We start from the raw sequence: 17,659 nt of genomic DNA, 5'->3' as shown, positions 1-17,659 counted from the left end.
ATATTCCTATCAAGGCCCAGAAAATAAAATTGAAAGATTCCATTTGCAATTCCGAATCGAAAGAATCCTTTAAAATCAAGAGCACAACCAGGCGTCATTTGGTCAAACTGGATTGTGAGTTTATAAAAAAAACAAGTTTTGAAAACATTAACGGGATGTCATTTAATTCAAATTAGGCGCGTTTATTTTAACGTTTTCCGACACGCGCCATTCGCTGGACACTCCTGATTTACCAATTTATTACATTATATAATTCGCATTTTATTTTTCTGCTTTGTATTACATAATATTATAATCCTCTGCCGCTTTCACAAACTGGTTAAAAGATTGAACTTGGATAATCCAAAGCCTGGCAGATAATGTAATGATATTTATTTTATAATACTCCGATTAACACTCATCTCACGACGTGATGTGTTACAACATAGTACATAACACATCTAAATGAAAAGGTTGACCGCTTTCTTATCGCATAAATGTGTCGATTTTACATAACCTTATGCTACAAAACAAACTGATATTATTCTCCATTCAAGATCTAGTTAAAATTTATATTCTTCTTCTCCGTCTTAATCCTCATTGCTGAGGGTTGTGACCCTTGCAGAAGCAATGACTCTTCTCCAGTTATCCCTTGACTGCGCTGCACGTAGCGCTCCAACCACTGAGGTGCCTGCTGCTGCCTTAATTTGATCGGTCCATCGTGTGGGGGATCTTCCTCTCCCTCTCTTTCCCTCCAGGCTACCGATCACAACTAGGCGTTCCAGGCTATCCTCGTTGCCACGCGCAACGTGTCCAAAGAACTGGAGAATCCGTCGGGTACAGATATTGGCCAGAGACAAGCCATCCAAGCGTAGTTCCTGGCGAATGGACTCATTGGTGCGTCTATTTATATTAATCATTCTTTTATTCACGCCATATCATTTTGACTCCTTTTGAACACACACAGGCGACACAGCTGCCGTATTTTTGTATTGAAACCGAAAATGAATCGATCGCGGTTTGTCCAAGCTGCTGGTGCAACCGTCATTATCCACACTTTAATAATTGTTGTCCGTCTCCGTAGTGTAGTGGTAGGGGCGTTTGGATACCGAGCTGTAGGTCCCGGGTTCGATGCCAGGGGCTAAAAATAATTGTTAGTGATTTACACCGTCATATTTATTTAATATCACCCTGGACTGGTACAAGGAGCGCAGGACTGATCACCTTGCCTTTAGGCAATTAACAATCAAGATAACAATGCACTATTGGATGCAGATAAGAGTAAGAATAATAATAATACACAGTCAGCTAATAATTGTCGGTTAAGTATAATAACAAAATCACAAACTTGTTCATGCGATTCCCTATTGCCCGAATTATTGTTGCTATACTGGCTTTCTATTTATTCTTTCTCCATTTTCTTTCCTATAAAGCAGCAATGTCCAATGTTTTATAGGAAAGAAAATGGCATGGAATTGGAAATAGGAGGAGGGCAGTACAGGAGGTACATACAAAGATCAACTGATCGCCACATTGAGGTTGGCAGGGATTGATGGTGACTGGGAGTCGCGGGCTAGAGACAGAGATGGATGGAGAAGGTCTCTGCGCGAGGCTACCGGCACAACAGAAGTGACGAGGACACGGAGTGGCATGTTCAGTCCCATGCGCCACATGCGGAAGGCAATATACTCGGGCGCGTATTGTGAGCTATTATTATTATTATTAATAACCACTATCCCCATGGCTCCCATCATAGATATGCCATCAGATACCATGAATGTGGCTTTACAGCTTTGTCAAACACTACACAACAGACATACTCGAAAGGGAGACATGGCGAGAGAATGATTCCTACACCTTTTGAAGTGGAGACATCGTACGGCATACGGATGGATCGAAAAAATACGGTCGGGCAGGCTCTGGAATCTTTGGCGTCCACCCCAGACTGAACAAATCAATTTGTCTGGGAGAATACGCCACTGTTTTTCAGGCTGAATCGAGCGCAATCATGGAGTGCGCCCACATGAACCTATACCGATCATACTGTAACAAAAAGATCTACATCCTCTCGGACAGTCAGACGGCACTTAAGGCCCTAAGCTCCGTTGAAATAAGATCTAAACTAGCCTATGAATGCATAGAGGCTCTAAACCGCCTGGGTGAGAGAAACGCGGTAAGGCTGGTTGGGGTGCACGGGCATTGTGGTGTCATGGGCAACGAGGCTGCCGATAAACTTGCAAGAACTGGTGCTGAGAGGCCACCAATGGGCCCTGAGCCCATATGCGGACTGACACTCAGCACTATCAAGTTTAGTCTAAAAATGCTGGGCCATGGACAAGAGCCAAGAGATCTGGTCCAACAGCTCAGGGATGAAACACGCAAAGGAACTGATCATGGGGTACTCGCGGAAATTCACCACAGAAGCTTTAAAGCTTAGCAAAAAACAAATAAGGATCCTAACCAAGACAGGACACTGCAGACTGAGGAAACACATGACATAAATTGGACTACATGACTCCTCAGCATGCAGATGTTGTATGGAGGGTAACAAAACACCAATCCACATTCTCTATAATTGTGACAAACTCGCTCGCAAACGAAGTCACATCCTTGGAGGAACTCTACTGGACTCCGAGAAGGTGAAGCTCCTACCACCAAGACAGGTCGTGAGTTACATGACACACGTAGGTCTTGGGAGTGAGCTGTGAAACAGAGGGAGGTCACAATAGACCTAATATGGACGCAGTGACATAAGGGATGCAAGATCCCTAGACATAAAAAAAACACTATCCCACATTCGTCATCTGTATCCTAAAAAATATATTCCGGTCCTAGGATCCAAGATCCCTCAGTGAAGTGAGTTTTTAATTAGGGCAGGAAGTACGGGTGGGTAAGTCAAAGCTCCACATCCTTGAATCTGTCGTTAAAAATGCATTTTGTACATATAACAGGATCATTTAAGTCTTTTTGTATCTAAAAAACATAATTTCCTTAACCATTTTCATATTGAAAATTCACTTGTCATAAAACAGCATTTAAGTACAACATTTTGAGTGTGTCCAAATACTTGTTCACAAAATCTGGATTATCTCCAATTACAGGAGTTATTTTCATATTATTTTTGACATCTCATCAAAGATGAAGAAGAATATGGAAGTCTGGGCATTTACGGGGCTGACGACCATCATAGGCTGGTTTAAGTGATCACTTTACACACGTGTAACATTCACCAATTCTACCCATTATTGACAACCACACTACTCAAATTCTTGGAAGTTCTGTATATATGAACCAATTTAGAAACCTTGTTCTTGAATCACTAGAACTTCACTAGAGACATCTATTGGTGAGATGTAAAGAAGCTTTTTACTAAGCAGAAACTCTTATATTAGTATGTGAGATCCGAATCCTGGATTATAATCACACACATGAGAAACGCCAGAAAATACCATTTTCATTTTTATTATTTAAGCTTATAATTTAACCAGACAATTTATTTACAACATTTTGAGTGAGTCCAAATACTTGTTCACAAAATCTGGATTATCTCCAATTACAGGAGTTATTTTCATATTATTTTATTTTAGTATTTGGACACACTCAAAATGTTGTAAATAAATTGTCTGGTTAAATTATAAGCTTAAATAATAAAAATGAAAATGCCCCGTAAATGCCCAGACTTCCATATTCTTCTTCATCTTTGATGAGATGTCCAAAATAAAATAGCATTTAAGTAAGCTGGCACAATGCATTATTACATGTGCATAACTTCATGTTGATATATTTATAGTGTTCATGTTGTTTTTGCATAAATAAATATACGTTTTTTGTGCAAAAACAAAATAAAGTGTACTGTAACACAGTGTAATTAATATTAAGAGAGATGATAGAAGATCATTTTGGCTTTTGATCTCTATTTTTTTTATTGATTATTGTGATTTAAAAATAAATAAAATGTAAATAAAAAAAAAAGTAAAATTAGGTGTGTAATTTGGTTATGCAAGTCAAATTATTTTTTTGTCACCTATACTGTCACGTGAATGCAGAACTGTCTTCACACTGCAAATAAGGAAATTTTATTCAGAGTGGCAATAAAATTTCAAAAATGAGTTCTTTCAATTATTTAGTAGTAGTGTTTTCTTTTCGTTTGAGTATTTAGATTTATAATGCTTGAGTAGCTATTATCAAAGTTAAAAACTTTATGCACAACAAAATAAGTAGCATAAAGAACATGATACGCTAAAAAATAAAAAATAAATCGACTTTTGTGTCACACCTAGGATAGTTCATGCATTCAGGGAACAATGTGCTAAAAGTTTGATTTCTTCCCTCTATAAACTGGATAAAATAAAACAACATTATTTTAGTAATACTTTTATTTGTCACCACTCAATGATTTTCACTCGTAAAAAATATTAACTTAAATTAAGGCATAAATCACAAAATACTTTTTTTCGTTCTTTATAAATAGATAGTAATATCCAACAATCATAATCCCTTTTACCAAAACATTATATTATATACATATATATATATTGACATAAAAAAAAAACATTTACATATATATTTGACTATATGTAGTCGTAATAATATTAAGCGTTTTATAAATGTTTTGAAGAAAGTTTAAAAAATAAAGAGTAATGGCAGAAAACTAAAATATTTTTTTAGTGTGGAGGATTTAAATATCCCACCAGGATTTCGCCTTCACGAAATAAGAATGTTTTAAATACTAAAAAAATAAATAAAAAATTGCCCTTAAAATTTTATGTAAAATAACATCATTTTAATATTTATCAACTCCATAAAAAAAGTAAATGATGCTTTCGCTTAATAAAAACACAAGCAATACGATAAAAAAGAATTGAACTAAAAATCTTATGTCATACGGGGTAATTTTTTCAGTATACATATAAATTTAGACTGGATTTTTTTCACTTTTAACTCAATATACCTAGTAAAATTTCCAACAAATAATGTTGGATGTGGTAGAAAATAGTCTAAATTGTAAATTAGAATTCATCTTTCAAGACTTTGATATTTAGGGTGGTCATTACTCACAGTGAATTCCACAAGTGAATCATAACGCTCAAGAGGTATTCATGTTTTGAATAGGTTGGTAGAAAGTTTTGCTGTATGTTTGCATATGCAAGTTTAGCTAGTATAAATAAGGTAAATGAGGGTCTTATAAAAAGGCTAAATAAGCCTAGCTGATGGTAAAGTGGTTGAATTGCCAGCGGATAAAGGGTTTATGAGACACAACATTTTATATGAATTCCCACAATGCATTTACACGCAGACAATTGCAAGGCTAACTTACACTGAAAAAAAAAATATTCCAGGATGTTTCGTTCACACATAAGCCAGTAGCATAGCCAGTTCACGAAAGGTCCTATTGCAAATGTTATTTTGATATTATCTATTCATTTTATAATGCCTGGTGAGAGATGACAGACTCACGTGTGATTAGGAATGGACTGTGCTGCTAACTGACAAAAATATGCGTGTTTACAATAGGCCAATAGACAACTCGATCTAGTATGAGTGGTGGGGGAAGCTATTGGCTTCGAAACTTAAGAGTTGGACTGTCTTGAAAAATCGTCACATGAAGCCATTATTGTCTTGACTTCGTGGAATAAGAAGCCACATAATCGAGGTTCTTGGAGGCAAGCTATAAGCACCTGCCAACAATGGTAGCCATATCCCATCAAGGAAATATTAGTCAAGAATAAAATAGTGAATCCCTACGGATGAACTGATCGGCCAAGTAAATACGGCAACTATTAGAATTTCTAAACAACGTATAAGTTGTTTTAAAAAAAATATTTTACTAAATTCACCGGTATACATTTGAAATGGACTTTTAATAATAAAAATTAAGTGTGACGTTGAATTCCCGTGCTGAATAGGACTTTTGCCTTTTGTTTTTTCTTCTGCTTTCCTTCTGCTGGTTTCTGGTGGGCAGATGGGGTGGCGTTCAGAAGGGCTGCAGAAATGGCATCACTGAGGCTGACATTGAAAGCAGGGGCGTGTGCACCCTCGCCATCGCTGCCCTCGGAGTCATATCCGCGGGTCGGGCGCTGCACCGGTTCCTGTGCCTGCGGAGACGGCCTGATCTTCCAGGTCCCAGATCCAGAAGCCATCTAAACACAAGATATGATAATAGCTTAATTTCTTGCATTTGCTGGTTCGTAAGTCCAAACAGGAAAATGTTAATACATTGTTGTCGGGCGGTGTATTTCACCAACCCCGCACTAATTAGTATACTAATTAGGATTAGTATACTAATCACAAGTAACCACAAAACCAATTCTGATATGTACAATGTTTTTTGACGTCTCGAGACATCCAAAAGAAAGTAAATAGAACACTTATAAGCGTTTCCCGCTATCTACCAACAGTATGTAAAAGATGTTTTTAAGCATTTCCTACAAACAATGCCTTAGTAAAGTAAAATGTATATTTAGTGCTTTTTACGAAGATATAAAATAATTAAAAAATAATCCGTGTATTTTTTTACGGCATAAGTAGTGCAGAATTACTTAGCAACATTTATATTAAAAATTGGAATTTTATTTATTTTTTTACCGGCAAAGAATTTACATAAAAGGTAACATTGGAAAAGGGCTTTATTGGACCACCCAGAAAAAGGATAATTTTACCTTAGCAAAGGACAGGCCGGCAGAGTGCTCGCTGAGGGAGGAGGAGGTGGTGGGGCAGTCCTCCTCGTCGGTGTGGCGGCCCGGCGGGCAGGGGAAGTGGCCGTCCCCGGCGGGGGGCGCCTGGCACGCGGGGAAGTGCGTCTCCGAGTCCAGCGCCAGGCGCAGGCCGGGCCCCCCGCCGCCCAGCAGCGCACGCTCCCGCTGCGAGATCACGCGCTCGCGGCGCCGCTCCTCGCGCACCTTGCGGGCTAGCTGGCGACGACGCTCCTCCAGCTCCCCTGCAACACAACATGTTAATAGCACTTCGTTTTGCGTGATAACTGTCCAATCATTTTAGGAATGTGGAGAACTCTTATTTTTTATATATATTATTATTTTTTTAAATAAAAGAGAAATATTTGTGTTTTTATTATTAACACAAATATTTCAATTTCGCACTATTTATGTGAGCCTAAGCGGCTCATTATTAGAAATAGGTATCAAATTGCGGTAGAGGGGTTCGAACCGAGAAACTTCGACTTAAGAGTCCGCGACACTAACCACAGGACCACAACCCGACACTATAATAATAATAATAATATTATATTATACTTATTTTTTATCAGAAGGAAAATGCAAACATATCGTCCAATAACAGTGTTGAGATATTCCATGTGGAAAATTTGGAGACTTTCCGCAAACACGCGAACCCAGAGTTTTTTTTTTTATGATGTAAATTTAATTTTATTTTGTCATAATCATTATCACATTTCAGACAGGTATTTTTTACGTCTGCGGACCGCTGGCGACGGGATTTGATAATTATGTACATATGGTAACAAAGAGATTGGTATATAATATTCATATAAAAACATTAGAGAATTTCTTTTTTTTTGCCTTTGCGGGAAAAATAATGGAAACATACGGAAGAGGCCTATATCCAGCAGTGAAGGACAAAGGGCTCATGAAGAAGATTAAATAAAAAGTGTACTGTATTTAATAAATATTTAATTTATTTTTTAATTGATTTGACAATATGTACCTATTTTCACTCCTTTAACCCTTTGAGGACAGAATAAAAAATATTTTACTTAACACATATTTATTTCTAGAAATTATTTACAAATAAGTGTATGCAGCAACTGAAAATTTACTGAAAATTGTGCACACAGATTGATACAATATTTATCCCTCAACAAAACTAAAAATACACATTGTGTGCCTGGTAGTTAGCAACAAAGACCATATTTTATGTATAAATAAAAGCATTTATTCTTGAAAATATGAGGTAATATATAACACTACTTATTTTTAATATTATTCTGACTATAACTCATTTGTCATTTTGTTTATTTTGTTCAATAACCTTACAAAATTGATAAACTAAGATACAGATAACCTATAAATATCCCGACATGTGCACATTGCCACAATAAATAGTCTGAAATAAGCTCCGAGACAATGATACCAACATGAAATCTATACAAGCACTATTTCTGTTACATAGGCAACACATATTGCACTATGGTTTTAACTAGAAACCTGTAGGCACTTAGACAATTTATTTTAAATTTGTGGTTAGCAGCAGTAACCAGTGGTCCTGAAAGGGTTAAGCATTAGTAATTCCTTAAGAAATGCGTATTTTGTCACATAAAAAGCCTAATCATTTAGTTCCGGGGCATGTTTGGATTAGAGGTCACTACTGTATAAAAAAATGGTCACCTTTGAATGCGTGCAGCGTGTCGGCGGAGATGTGCGGCGGGCGCAGGTCCAGCTGCACGACGTCGTAGGGGCAGTGCGTGGGCAGGTGGCGCAGGCAGCGCAGGCGGCGCCGCGCCTCCTCCACCACCGAGCCCGAGCTGCGCCGCAGCACGCGGCCGGCCAGCGTGCGCGGCGCCAGCCCCAGCCCGCCCCACGACACCTCCAGCATGCGCACCTCCAGCCCCTCCAGGAACACCGCCTGACCATCCGACGCTGGAATCACACATTCACGTTATCAAACGTGACGCGCCGGAATGCCAAAGTACAGTAGCAAGTTGCAGACAGTGCATGTCGAGTTCGACCATTGAGGAAAATGCTTGGCAATATAAAAGCAGTTCAATATTACCCTGGACTGGTACCTGAAGCGGAGGGCTGATCACCTTTCCTTCATGTGATAAAGAATCAAGACTGCTTTTATATGATGCAGTGCCCTATTCACCATCGGGTGCGGATAAGGGTTTGAATAAGAAGAATAAGAATACAGAATCCATGCTTTTCTGTTTTTAGGGACATATTTTAGGTCGTTGGGATGTTAATTATGATAAAATTGAGTAGACGCTTAATTCAAAACAAAATATCCTGACGTATGACTGTGGGTGCAACCATAGATTATTCGGCAGTTTCGATGCAAGACCCAAAAATGTGAGTGTCATGTCTACAGCCACTCAATGATATACTAAATAAACATGCCTATTATATTTTAATTATTGTAAAAGAATATGAAAGAAAAAATACCTTGGTAAAAGTAGAAGAACTTGGATTTATCTTCTTCCGTGTTCTGTTGAGCTTTGGGAACTGCCGAAGGTGTGTCGGGCGGTGAAGGCTCTTTGGGATCAGGTTCAGACGATGGTATTTGAAACTCTGGAGCATCGGGATTCAAGGACGATGCAGTACGCGAGGCACCAGTTGCCTCCTCATCTGGCTGATTCACTTTTAAGTCTTCCATCAGATGGATGAAGGATAAGCCTCCGGAAGTATCGGCCTCGACAGCCTCTGACGGTTGTTGGACAGGTTTGGCTTCTCCTTTCGATGCATCCAGTGTGATGGCGGATTGCATGGAGAGAAGAGAGCTCTCCCTATTCTGTAGTTGATTAAGGGCTTCCTGAATAAAGCAGTATTCAGGATTGTCCGATTCTACAGCCAGTTGAGTCGATAACTCTTTCCTCTCTCGATTGATGATGTCCATAACCTAGAAACACACAAATACATTATTTATAGATTTGGCTATCAATTTGTAAAACTCCAAACACTGATTTTTTAGGTCTCTCTCTCTCTCTGGTCTCAATCCCGCGGATTGGTCTGCAGCAACAGATGACATCTACTTCGCCATTCTAGTCTGTTTTCCGAAACCCTCTTCAGCTCCTCATACGTCGAGCAGCCCATGTCCTCGTATAAGTCGCTTAGGTATTCGCAGCGTGGGCGTGATCTGGCGTTTATTCCCTCGATTGTCCCCTCTATTACTATGTGCAGGAAACCCTTTTGTCTTAAAATGAATGACATTCATTTGAAAATGCCATAACTGGGCGAAACAATTATCAAAAATTGTTTTTAAGGGTTTTTTTAACAATAAAATACAACTTAGTAGACTCAAAAAATCAGTGTTTGATTTAACATTTAATACATAAATATAAATACAATTAGTAGGTACAGAAAAACGTCATTACTTTGAACAATAATAATTAGAATTTTCCCATTCTTTAAAACCAAACAATTTTTATGGAAATATTTGAAAAGTCTGATGATAAAAATTTAGAAAACAATTCAACAAAATTTCATGAAACATACTTTATTATTACAAAAGAAAAACAATAGCCATAAGCAGGGTTATTTTCTCACTCCATGTAACGCGGTGTAACGGCATTCCTGCACCTTTTTTCATGGATAATTTTAATTTTAATTTTCAAAATCAATTAGACGAAACAATGTCTGTGCTTACGTAATAACAATCTAAATGTATATAAGTAGTCAAAATAATAAAATATGATATCGTAATGAATGTTTAAATGATATTTGAATATATTTTTTTAAATAAAAAGCTTGACATGTATTAAGTTCCGGGACTTTTAATTTAAAAAAAAAAGCTTTGGTCACAAGTGTCAATATAAGACAACACAAAAAAATAACGTTTACAATTCATAAGAATTGAAATTAACATTAGAATCTTATTTATAAAGAAAAAACTAACAGAACAATAATAATAAATAAAACATACTTTTAAAAGTTAGTTTAGATTGAGTCCAAACTCACCTCCTTCTGGTTGGCCGTGAGGAGCTTGGAGAACAGCGTAGTCTGCTGCTTCTCCGATACGGATAGTAGAGTGTTCCTCTCTTGGGTTACTCCATCTTCCAGGGGCGGAGCCGGTTCCACCAGGGTACTGCCTTGCGCACGCCTCATCAGCCGCAAGCTCAGCTCCCCATCCACGGGAATACTGTCTTGCCAGACACCTTGGACACTGGTACAAAAAGATTTAAAATTATTTACAGCGAGATCTTGTCTACTGTGAATTTGGAACAAATTAATTTAGCAAGATGTCTGAATATTGAATTTGGAGGGGTTACGTTCCAAGAAGAGATCACAAATAGTAAAACTGTGAATATTGAGACTTCGTTCTTAGTCAATAAGCCCTTTTACATTATTAAACATTTCATGGAATCAATAAAATACTAGAATCTAAAAAGTTTAAACCGAAAATAGCTGAACAAAACATATTATTAGATAATTAATCAAATCAACAAATATTACAAAATTATGGCCTCTGCAAATGATTTTTTTTTACAAAATTACTGTGAAGTGGTTAATTTTTGTTGTTGTCCAAAATAAATGATAAAATTGATTTATGTTACCAATTCCATTAACAAATTCTGTCATTTGGTCAACAAAAAATACAAATATATTTTGAAATATCACCATATTTCAATTTGTAAATGGAAAAAGGTATTGTAAGTGATTTATCCTTTAAATATATTTTTCATATCACCCTAGACTTCGTATCTGACGTGCAGAACTGATTACCTTGCTTTTACTCAACAAGATAGCCCCCCCCCATATGATTGTTGTAATCAAGTTAATTAAGAGTAATTGAAAGATCACTTTACAGAAACAAAAAGAAAAAAAAGGGACATAATTTAGTGGCAACAATTTTAAAATCAATAAATCATGCATACCGAGAAACCAAAATAAACAAGATTGTTGATAAAGTTGGTGATTTGCTTGAACAAGTGAACGTCGATAAAACAAATCACTCGATATGCTGTTTTTTTTTTTAACCTTAAGAGGTTTGTTTTATCGAGGTTCCTCTCTGTATATAATCTACGATAATGCATGACAAATCTGCAAGAGGTTTGTATTTGTAAGGGGCCAATAGATGACCGAGCAGACATATTTGGATTTCCACATAAACAGTGCAAAGTATACCTTCGAAGGTGCCTCTTGTCAATGGGCTGGAAGCAGATGGGGCACGGGCGGCTGGACTCCTCGGACAGGGCGAAGTAGTGCAGCAGGCACGGCCAGCAGTAGCTGTGCCCGCAGCGGGTGATGCGCCCCGCCACCGTCTCTCCCAAGCAGATGGGGCACGTGAGCGGCTCCCACACGCGCACATTCTATCCAACAACGGGTAAACTCATTACCGGAAAGCAGTACAAGGTGTCCTTATATGTAAGTTGGTGACATGTTTCAGAAAAGCTACATATGCCATTCAAAATAAGGGTAGGGTGCGAACAGTATAAAAAAAGTACCATTGCCTAACAGTACGATGAGGTGTGCACACACTTTTGACAACGAGCACATCTCCGTGCTACACAAATAATATTATTTGCGAAGTAAAGCGCATGTGTAAAAGGCGGCAATATGGATGTCGCATCGGAGTTTATTTTTATTAAGATTACTAAGATATTTACTATTTTCTATTTTGTCTTCAAGAAAAAAAACGTAAATTAAATAACATGGAGATACTTCCAAGCTGCTTAGATTAATCACGCAACAAACAGTTTCATCATTAGATTTACAAAGTCTGTCACTTCTAAAGTTTACAAGTCTGATGTCGAGAGAATGTTAAAACCGTTTATTTATCAACATAAGTGCAATATATAAGGGTCATTTATTTCATTTAATTTAAATTTACTTACAGAAAAATACTATAATTTCGTTAGGATGAAACAGATTTTTTTCATTTTATATGTATATACTTTTTTTCTTTTTATAAAGGACAGAATAATATGTGTGTCTGTTAAAAATGTGAACTCACAATTTGTTCCACAAGATCCCAGTTAACAGGAATATCCGGATCCACCAGATGAGCCAAGTAATTGCCATCAGCTTTCACAACAAATTGACAACTGAAATAATAAAACACTATTATAATGTAAACATCTCTAATAAAAACAACACAACAAAAATATTGGATCATATCGCTCACTGCTTTCGAAAACCTCATAAATCAAAAATTGACAATTTCCAGTTGTGCATGTTTTCCGAATGCCCAGAAAATGTAGTATATCCGAGCAAAAGAGGCATATTTTTAACTTAATATTAACCCGCTACAGGGCAGAAAGTGTTGTTTTTGCAACAAGGTAAAAACACTAAACAATATTTTTTAAAAGGAATAACCCGCAAAACCTCTTTTACAGGTTTGTCTGCAGGTAGTATGGTAATGATAGAGAAGGTAATTGTGAAAAACACATCACAAACACCCAGACCCACTAAAATAAATTTTTCTTGAATTTATTTTGCAATTGGTGAAAATCGAACCTGTGACGCCAGTTACGCAGATGAGCGTCTACCCAACTGGCGCCTGTCGATACAATAATGGATCTTTGTCAGACGGGAGGAATATCTTATTTAACATACTCAACCTATAAAGGATTGTACACAAATGATAGTGTAGTGCTAAATAAACACTACTACTATTACAGCTCTATAAACCATATGACATCATAAAATGTTAGATGACGTATGCGAACACACGTTTTTCATTTTATTAAAAGATATAAAGTTTAAACCTTCATATATCCCTTATTTCTCTACATATTTCAATCAGAATGCCACCGATAGTCTTGTGATTTTTCATATTAATTTGTTAGCCAATAATCACACATCGTGATATTTATCCATTGTAAATGTAACAACACAAGTAACGTATTTTAAATATAACAGGTCACTAACTTGCTCTGCAAGAAGAGTTCCTTGCTGTGCTTGTGCGTGTTGGTGTAGACGAGTCCGTGGGCCTTCCGCCCCCCTCCTGCGGTGCTCCCGGGGGACTCCCGCGAAGTGTACTGGAAGTTCAGCAAATGATTCAAGTTTTGCTTCTTGCTGCCAGGCAGAAAAACTGACCCTACTTCGCTCCCCTCTCCTTCTAGCCTAGAAGCATTCACATGATCATGTTTGTTAAATACATTTTATTTCTATATTTGTAATTAAAAAATAATGGTGGGCTGAATCATTTTTACTTCTTCTCTTTATAGTAATAGGCTTTAAGAACAATTAAAAAAAAAATACATAAAAAAAGATGCAGAATGTACATTATATAGACGACCCCTACGTTAAGTGCTCTATCTGCAAATCTGTTACTTTACAGGAGAGAGCTTAGAAGATTTTTTCAACGTATTTTTTTGTTATTAATTAACGGTTTTATCTGAAATTTTAAACTAGTATTATACATTCAAAAACACGATAAAATAATCTATTAAATCGTTTTAAAACTTTATGCTTTGTCAAAATTAAGTAGTTAGCGTTTTAGGAGTTCAGTTCATTACGAAAATTCGATGTAGATGGCGTCTTATACGCCTGAAAACTAGGCGTAATTTTATATGTATTTTTTGTTTATTTATATTTGTAGATAATGGTCTGTTGATAACGTACACCAAATATCTCAAAATTGACAAAAACGTAGTTAGAGCACTTTACGTAGGGCATGTCGATATAATACAATGTGCATTATAATGCTGAGCACCTCCCATTTAAAAGATAAAGGATTTAAATGGATTTTGTATGGAATCATTTTCATCTCTTGGTTGTTTGTTTTTGTGCTAGAATTTTTTTTTACATGTAGGCTAAAATTTCAAAAGACTTTTTTGCAAAAAAGGTCCTTTTCAAATTCAGTAAATACAGTAAGGGCGAAAACGATAGATTTAAAAAAATTATATTTTTAAGGATCACTAAAAATTAGTTAAGATTTGTTTATTTGTAAATATTATTGCTTCCAGTTCAAATATGTTTGATAACCCAATGCTCGTGAAACAATGAAAATATAAAAAAATAATGATGCATCTGAAATAACGATGCATCAAGAAGAATACAAACTAAAAGTGACAGTAGCTCCGAAAACTCAAGTTGTCCACTATATTCAATACTAAGTATTGCGTACATTGCTATTAATTTCAACTGATAGCGCGCTGCCATGATAATAATAATAGTGAATAACTGTTTTTGACCAAATAGACTTGTTAATTTTTTTTTATTTGTGAATATTATTGCTCTCAGTTTAACCGCAAAAATAAATCGGCGTCGTCGTCGGTATATTGACGGCCGCGAGTTTGCCAAAGCATACCAGTCGATATATTGATTCTCAGTAATTCTTATCAGTTATCTAACAGTTAATTGGCTATCTTAGGGGCCGTACAGACTGTTGATTCGTCAGTATTGGTTAAAAATTGTTTTGGGCTTTAAATTTCTTTAGTGTCTGTGCCTGAAATATGTGATTTTGTTACTAAACTACATTAATTAAAAAAAAAAAAAAAAATTTATCCTTATAAAAAAATACTGCTAATTTTTGACACTATCGTCGTTTATTTTATGAACAGGGTCCACATTAAATTTTGCTTTTAACTCGGCCCAGGACAGCAAATTGTAAGCCAATTGTCTCATATCCCAGATGACCGCTGAGCGAGACCACCAAGAAGTATTGAGGCGGTTTATAAAATATTCAGACATTCAATACGCGGCTATAATATTTGATGGATACGGAAGCCGTGTTCAATACACAGGACGTGTTTAAAATAGGCTGAATGCTGTCATCGGATAGTTTAGTAAGTAGCATATTTGAGTAATTTTATTTCTAGGGATTCTGTATATAAAAATAATATTATGAAATTTAATAATTTAGCGATAAAGCATAAGCACAGAGATAATATCTAAACCTGGTTTTCATTTAGCGAACTAAGGTCAATAACAAAACTGATAAGAGTTTCAACATTGTCCAAATTATTGTGCAATACAAAAATATGGCAGTTTGAATCTAGTTTTTTTTATAGTGATCATATCTGCTCACCAGGCATCCTGCTTTCCACCCATTGCACTTCCGTTATACCCTCCTCTCGGTTTCGGGCGCTTGTCAAAAGATTTGCTCTTCTGCGGCGGAGGCTTGCGGGTCGTGTCGCTCCTCGAAACATTGCTGGGAGATTCGCGCTTCTTATTTGATCGAGGCCATGGTTTGCTAACGGCGAAAGCATCTAAACATACAAAACAAAAATATTGTGAAAACAATGCGGTGGATTATTTACCTAACCACGTTTCGTAATACACGTAATGCGCCAGAATTACCTTGTGTTTTTTTAGAATCAATACTTTGATTCTTCGTCTGCGACTGAGACGAACGACTGTTCGATTTCTTTTCCATTATAAATAACGTCAACTTCAGTTCCGCCTACCCTGGAGAAAGCCTCTCCGCATGGAGTAACCGAAATCACCTTCAGACCCTTCATTTTAGCAAGCCATGTTTATAAAAGGTCTAAAAGAAAAAATATCAGCTTCCTGATGATCTTAAAATGTGACAGGGTATTAGTTTGAGGTGAGGGAAACTAAAAGCAAAAGCCTTCGGGAGCAGGAGACTCCCTGTCGTCGATAACGACGAATTCACAAAACGAACCACCAGAATCGTATCGCCCCAACTATGGCGACTGAAATATTTTTTGACAGCGTGACATTATGAACACACTTTCGTTTTGTTCAGCTGCGCACTTCCGTTCAAAGAGAAAATAATGTTCATTTATGATACTAAAAAATCTCACAATTAACACACAAAACGCGTGACATATAAGAAAGAAGTTTTAGAACAAAGTTAATTTTGGAAATAATAAATATGTACATATAAATATATCAGAGCAAGGTAAAATGTTCATGATTCTAGATATTGAATTGATTTATTTATACTTTATGCTACACTTTCTCTTTAATACATTTAAAAAATGATGTTTTCAAACTAGTAACAAAATTATAAACATATTTATAAATATAAACTTAAAAATACGAATACAAAAGCCAAATAAAAAGAATATAACATGATTCTTAACCAATTTGAAGGCATTTTATTTATAAATCCCACAATTATCAAACGAACTTTTCCTATCATTAAATAAATTAAAATCATGTTTTCGGGCGGGGCTCAAGAATGTGAATTTAATCCAAGATTCACACTAACATACAAATAGAAAGAGTCTTTGCTTAATAAAATCTTTCCCAATACCAACATAGATGTCGGTAGTGAATTCACATGAACTGTGTCACGATTTTGATTAATATATCTAGGGGTTATAATAAATTATATCGACTATAATATATCGAAAATTGAGTAGTGTGGTTGTCAATCATGTGTAGAATTAGTGAATGTTACACGTGTATAAAATAATCACTTAAACCCCTGTAATTGCCCACACTTCCATATTCTTCTTCATCTATGTTGAGATGTCAAAAAACCATATGTAATTCATTATTTTTATTTCGTTTTTGATTTTCTCGTTATTTGACTTACGCTACGAAACTTACGCTATGAATCAATATATCTAATTAGTAATATTGGAAAATTGTCTGAATTTATGGAAAATACATATATTATTGTTGTTATGAAAAATGTTTAATTTACATTTTTTATTAATTAATTTGATTTTGAACCTGTTTTGAAGAACGTTTGTAAGTTGTGCCATTAAAAATATAAACGGGGTGAGTTGTATCGGCTAAAACTAATAAAGTTGTTTCGTAGAAACCTTCACGAATAATAATATCAAGTTGCTGTACGTACCTTCTATTTGTATGGTATATGTAGGTATGGTATGAAATGGTGCACAGAGGCTGTCCAGTGGTATTAGGAGAACAGGAACAGGCAGTTGCGGCAATGTTTAGGGCAGCAGCGTTAGTCTGGATATGTACGGTCAACACCTGTAGTGCCAAATTAAATTGTTAGTTAGGGTTTTCCGCAACCTCCATGCTACTAATACCATATTTGTCTGCTGCCGAGTATCGGTTATTTAGAAATGTTAATTTCAATTTTTTCCTTTGATAATTGACTAACA

At 36.3% G+C, this 17,659-nt stretch overlaps 1 protein-coding gene across 1 annotated transcript; it reads right to left on the bottom strand.

Moving 5' to 3' along the window:
- Positions 1 to 4,589: 4,589 nt before the first annotated feature.
- Positions 4,590 to 16,292, bottom strand: LOC148305456 (E3 ubiquitin-protein ligase RNF10). Its single transcript, XM_088266657.1, has 10 exons — positions 15,915 to 16,292; positions 15,643 to 15,823; positions 13,539 to 13,733; positions 12,622 to 12,712; positions 11,793 to 11,977; positions 10,626 to 10,830; positions 9,114 to 9,567; positions 8,340 to 8,591; positions 6,639 to 6,916; positions 4,590 to 6,119 (listed from the first exon to the last, which is right to left on the bottom strand). Exons 1-10 carry the CDS (start codon positions 15,988 to 15,990, stop codon positions 5,853 to 5,855), a joined length of 2,184 nt encoding a protein of 727 aa, XP_088122783.1. The 5' UTR covers positions 15,991 to 16,292; the 3' UTR covers positions 4,590 to 5,852.
- Between the last annotated feature and the right edge of the window lie 1,367 nt (positions 16,293 to 17,659).

The sequence above is a fragment of the Brachycentrus maculatus genome, unplaced genomic scaffold, assembly GCF_059751285.1.
Source record: "Brachycentrus maculatus isolate JH-2025_06_01 unplaced genomic scaffold, ASM5975128v1 h1tg000274l, whole genome shotgun sequence".
Lineage (NCBI taxonomy): Eukaryota > Metazoa > Arthropoda > Insecta > Trichoptera > Brachycentridae > Brachycentrus > Brachycentrus maculatus.
This window is presented reverse-complemented; position numbering and strand designations above follow the sequence as displayed.

What these genes read in the sequence shown, in the direction of transcription:
- LOC148305456 (XM_088266657.1), bottom strand. Translation starts at nt 15,990, where the DNA reads ATGGAAAAGAAATCGAACAGTCGTTCGTCTCAGTCGCAGACGAAGAAT. An exon ending in TCACGGCCAACCAGAAGGAG is followed by an intron (nt 9,568 to 10,625) that starts GTGAGTTTGGAC and finishes GTGTGTTTCTAG; the next exon opens with GTTATGGACATCATCAATCG. An exon ending in GTTCTTCTACTTTTACCAAG is followed by an intron (nt 8,592 to 9,113) that starts GTATTTTTTCTT and finishes GTGTGATTCCAG; the next exon opens with CGTCGGATGGTCAGGCGGTG.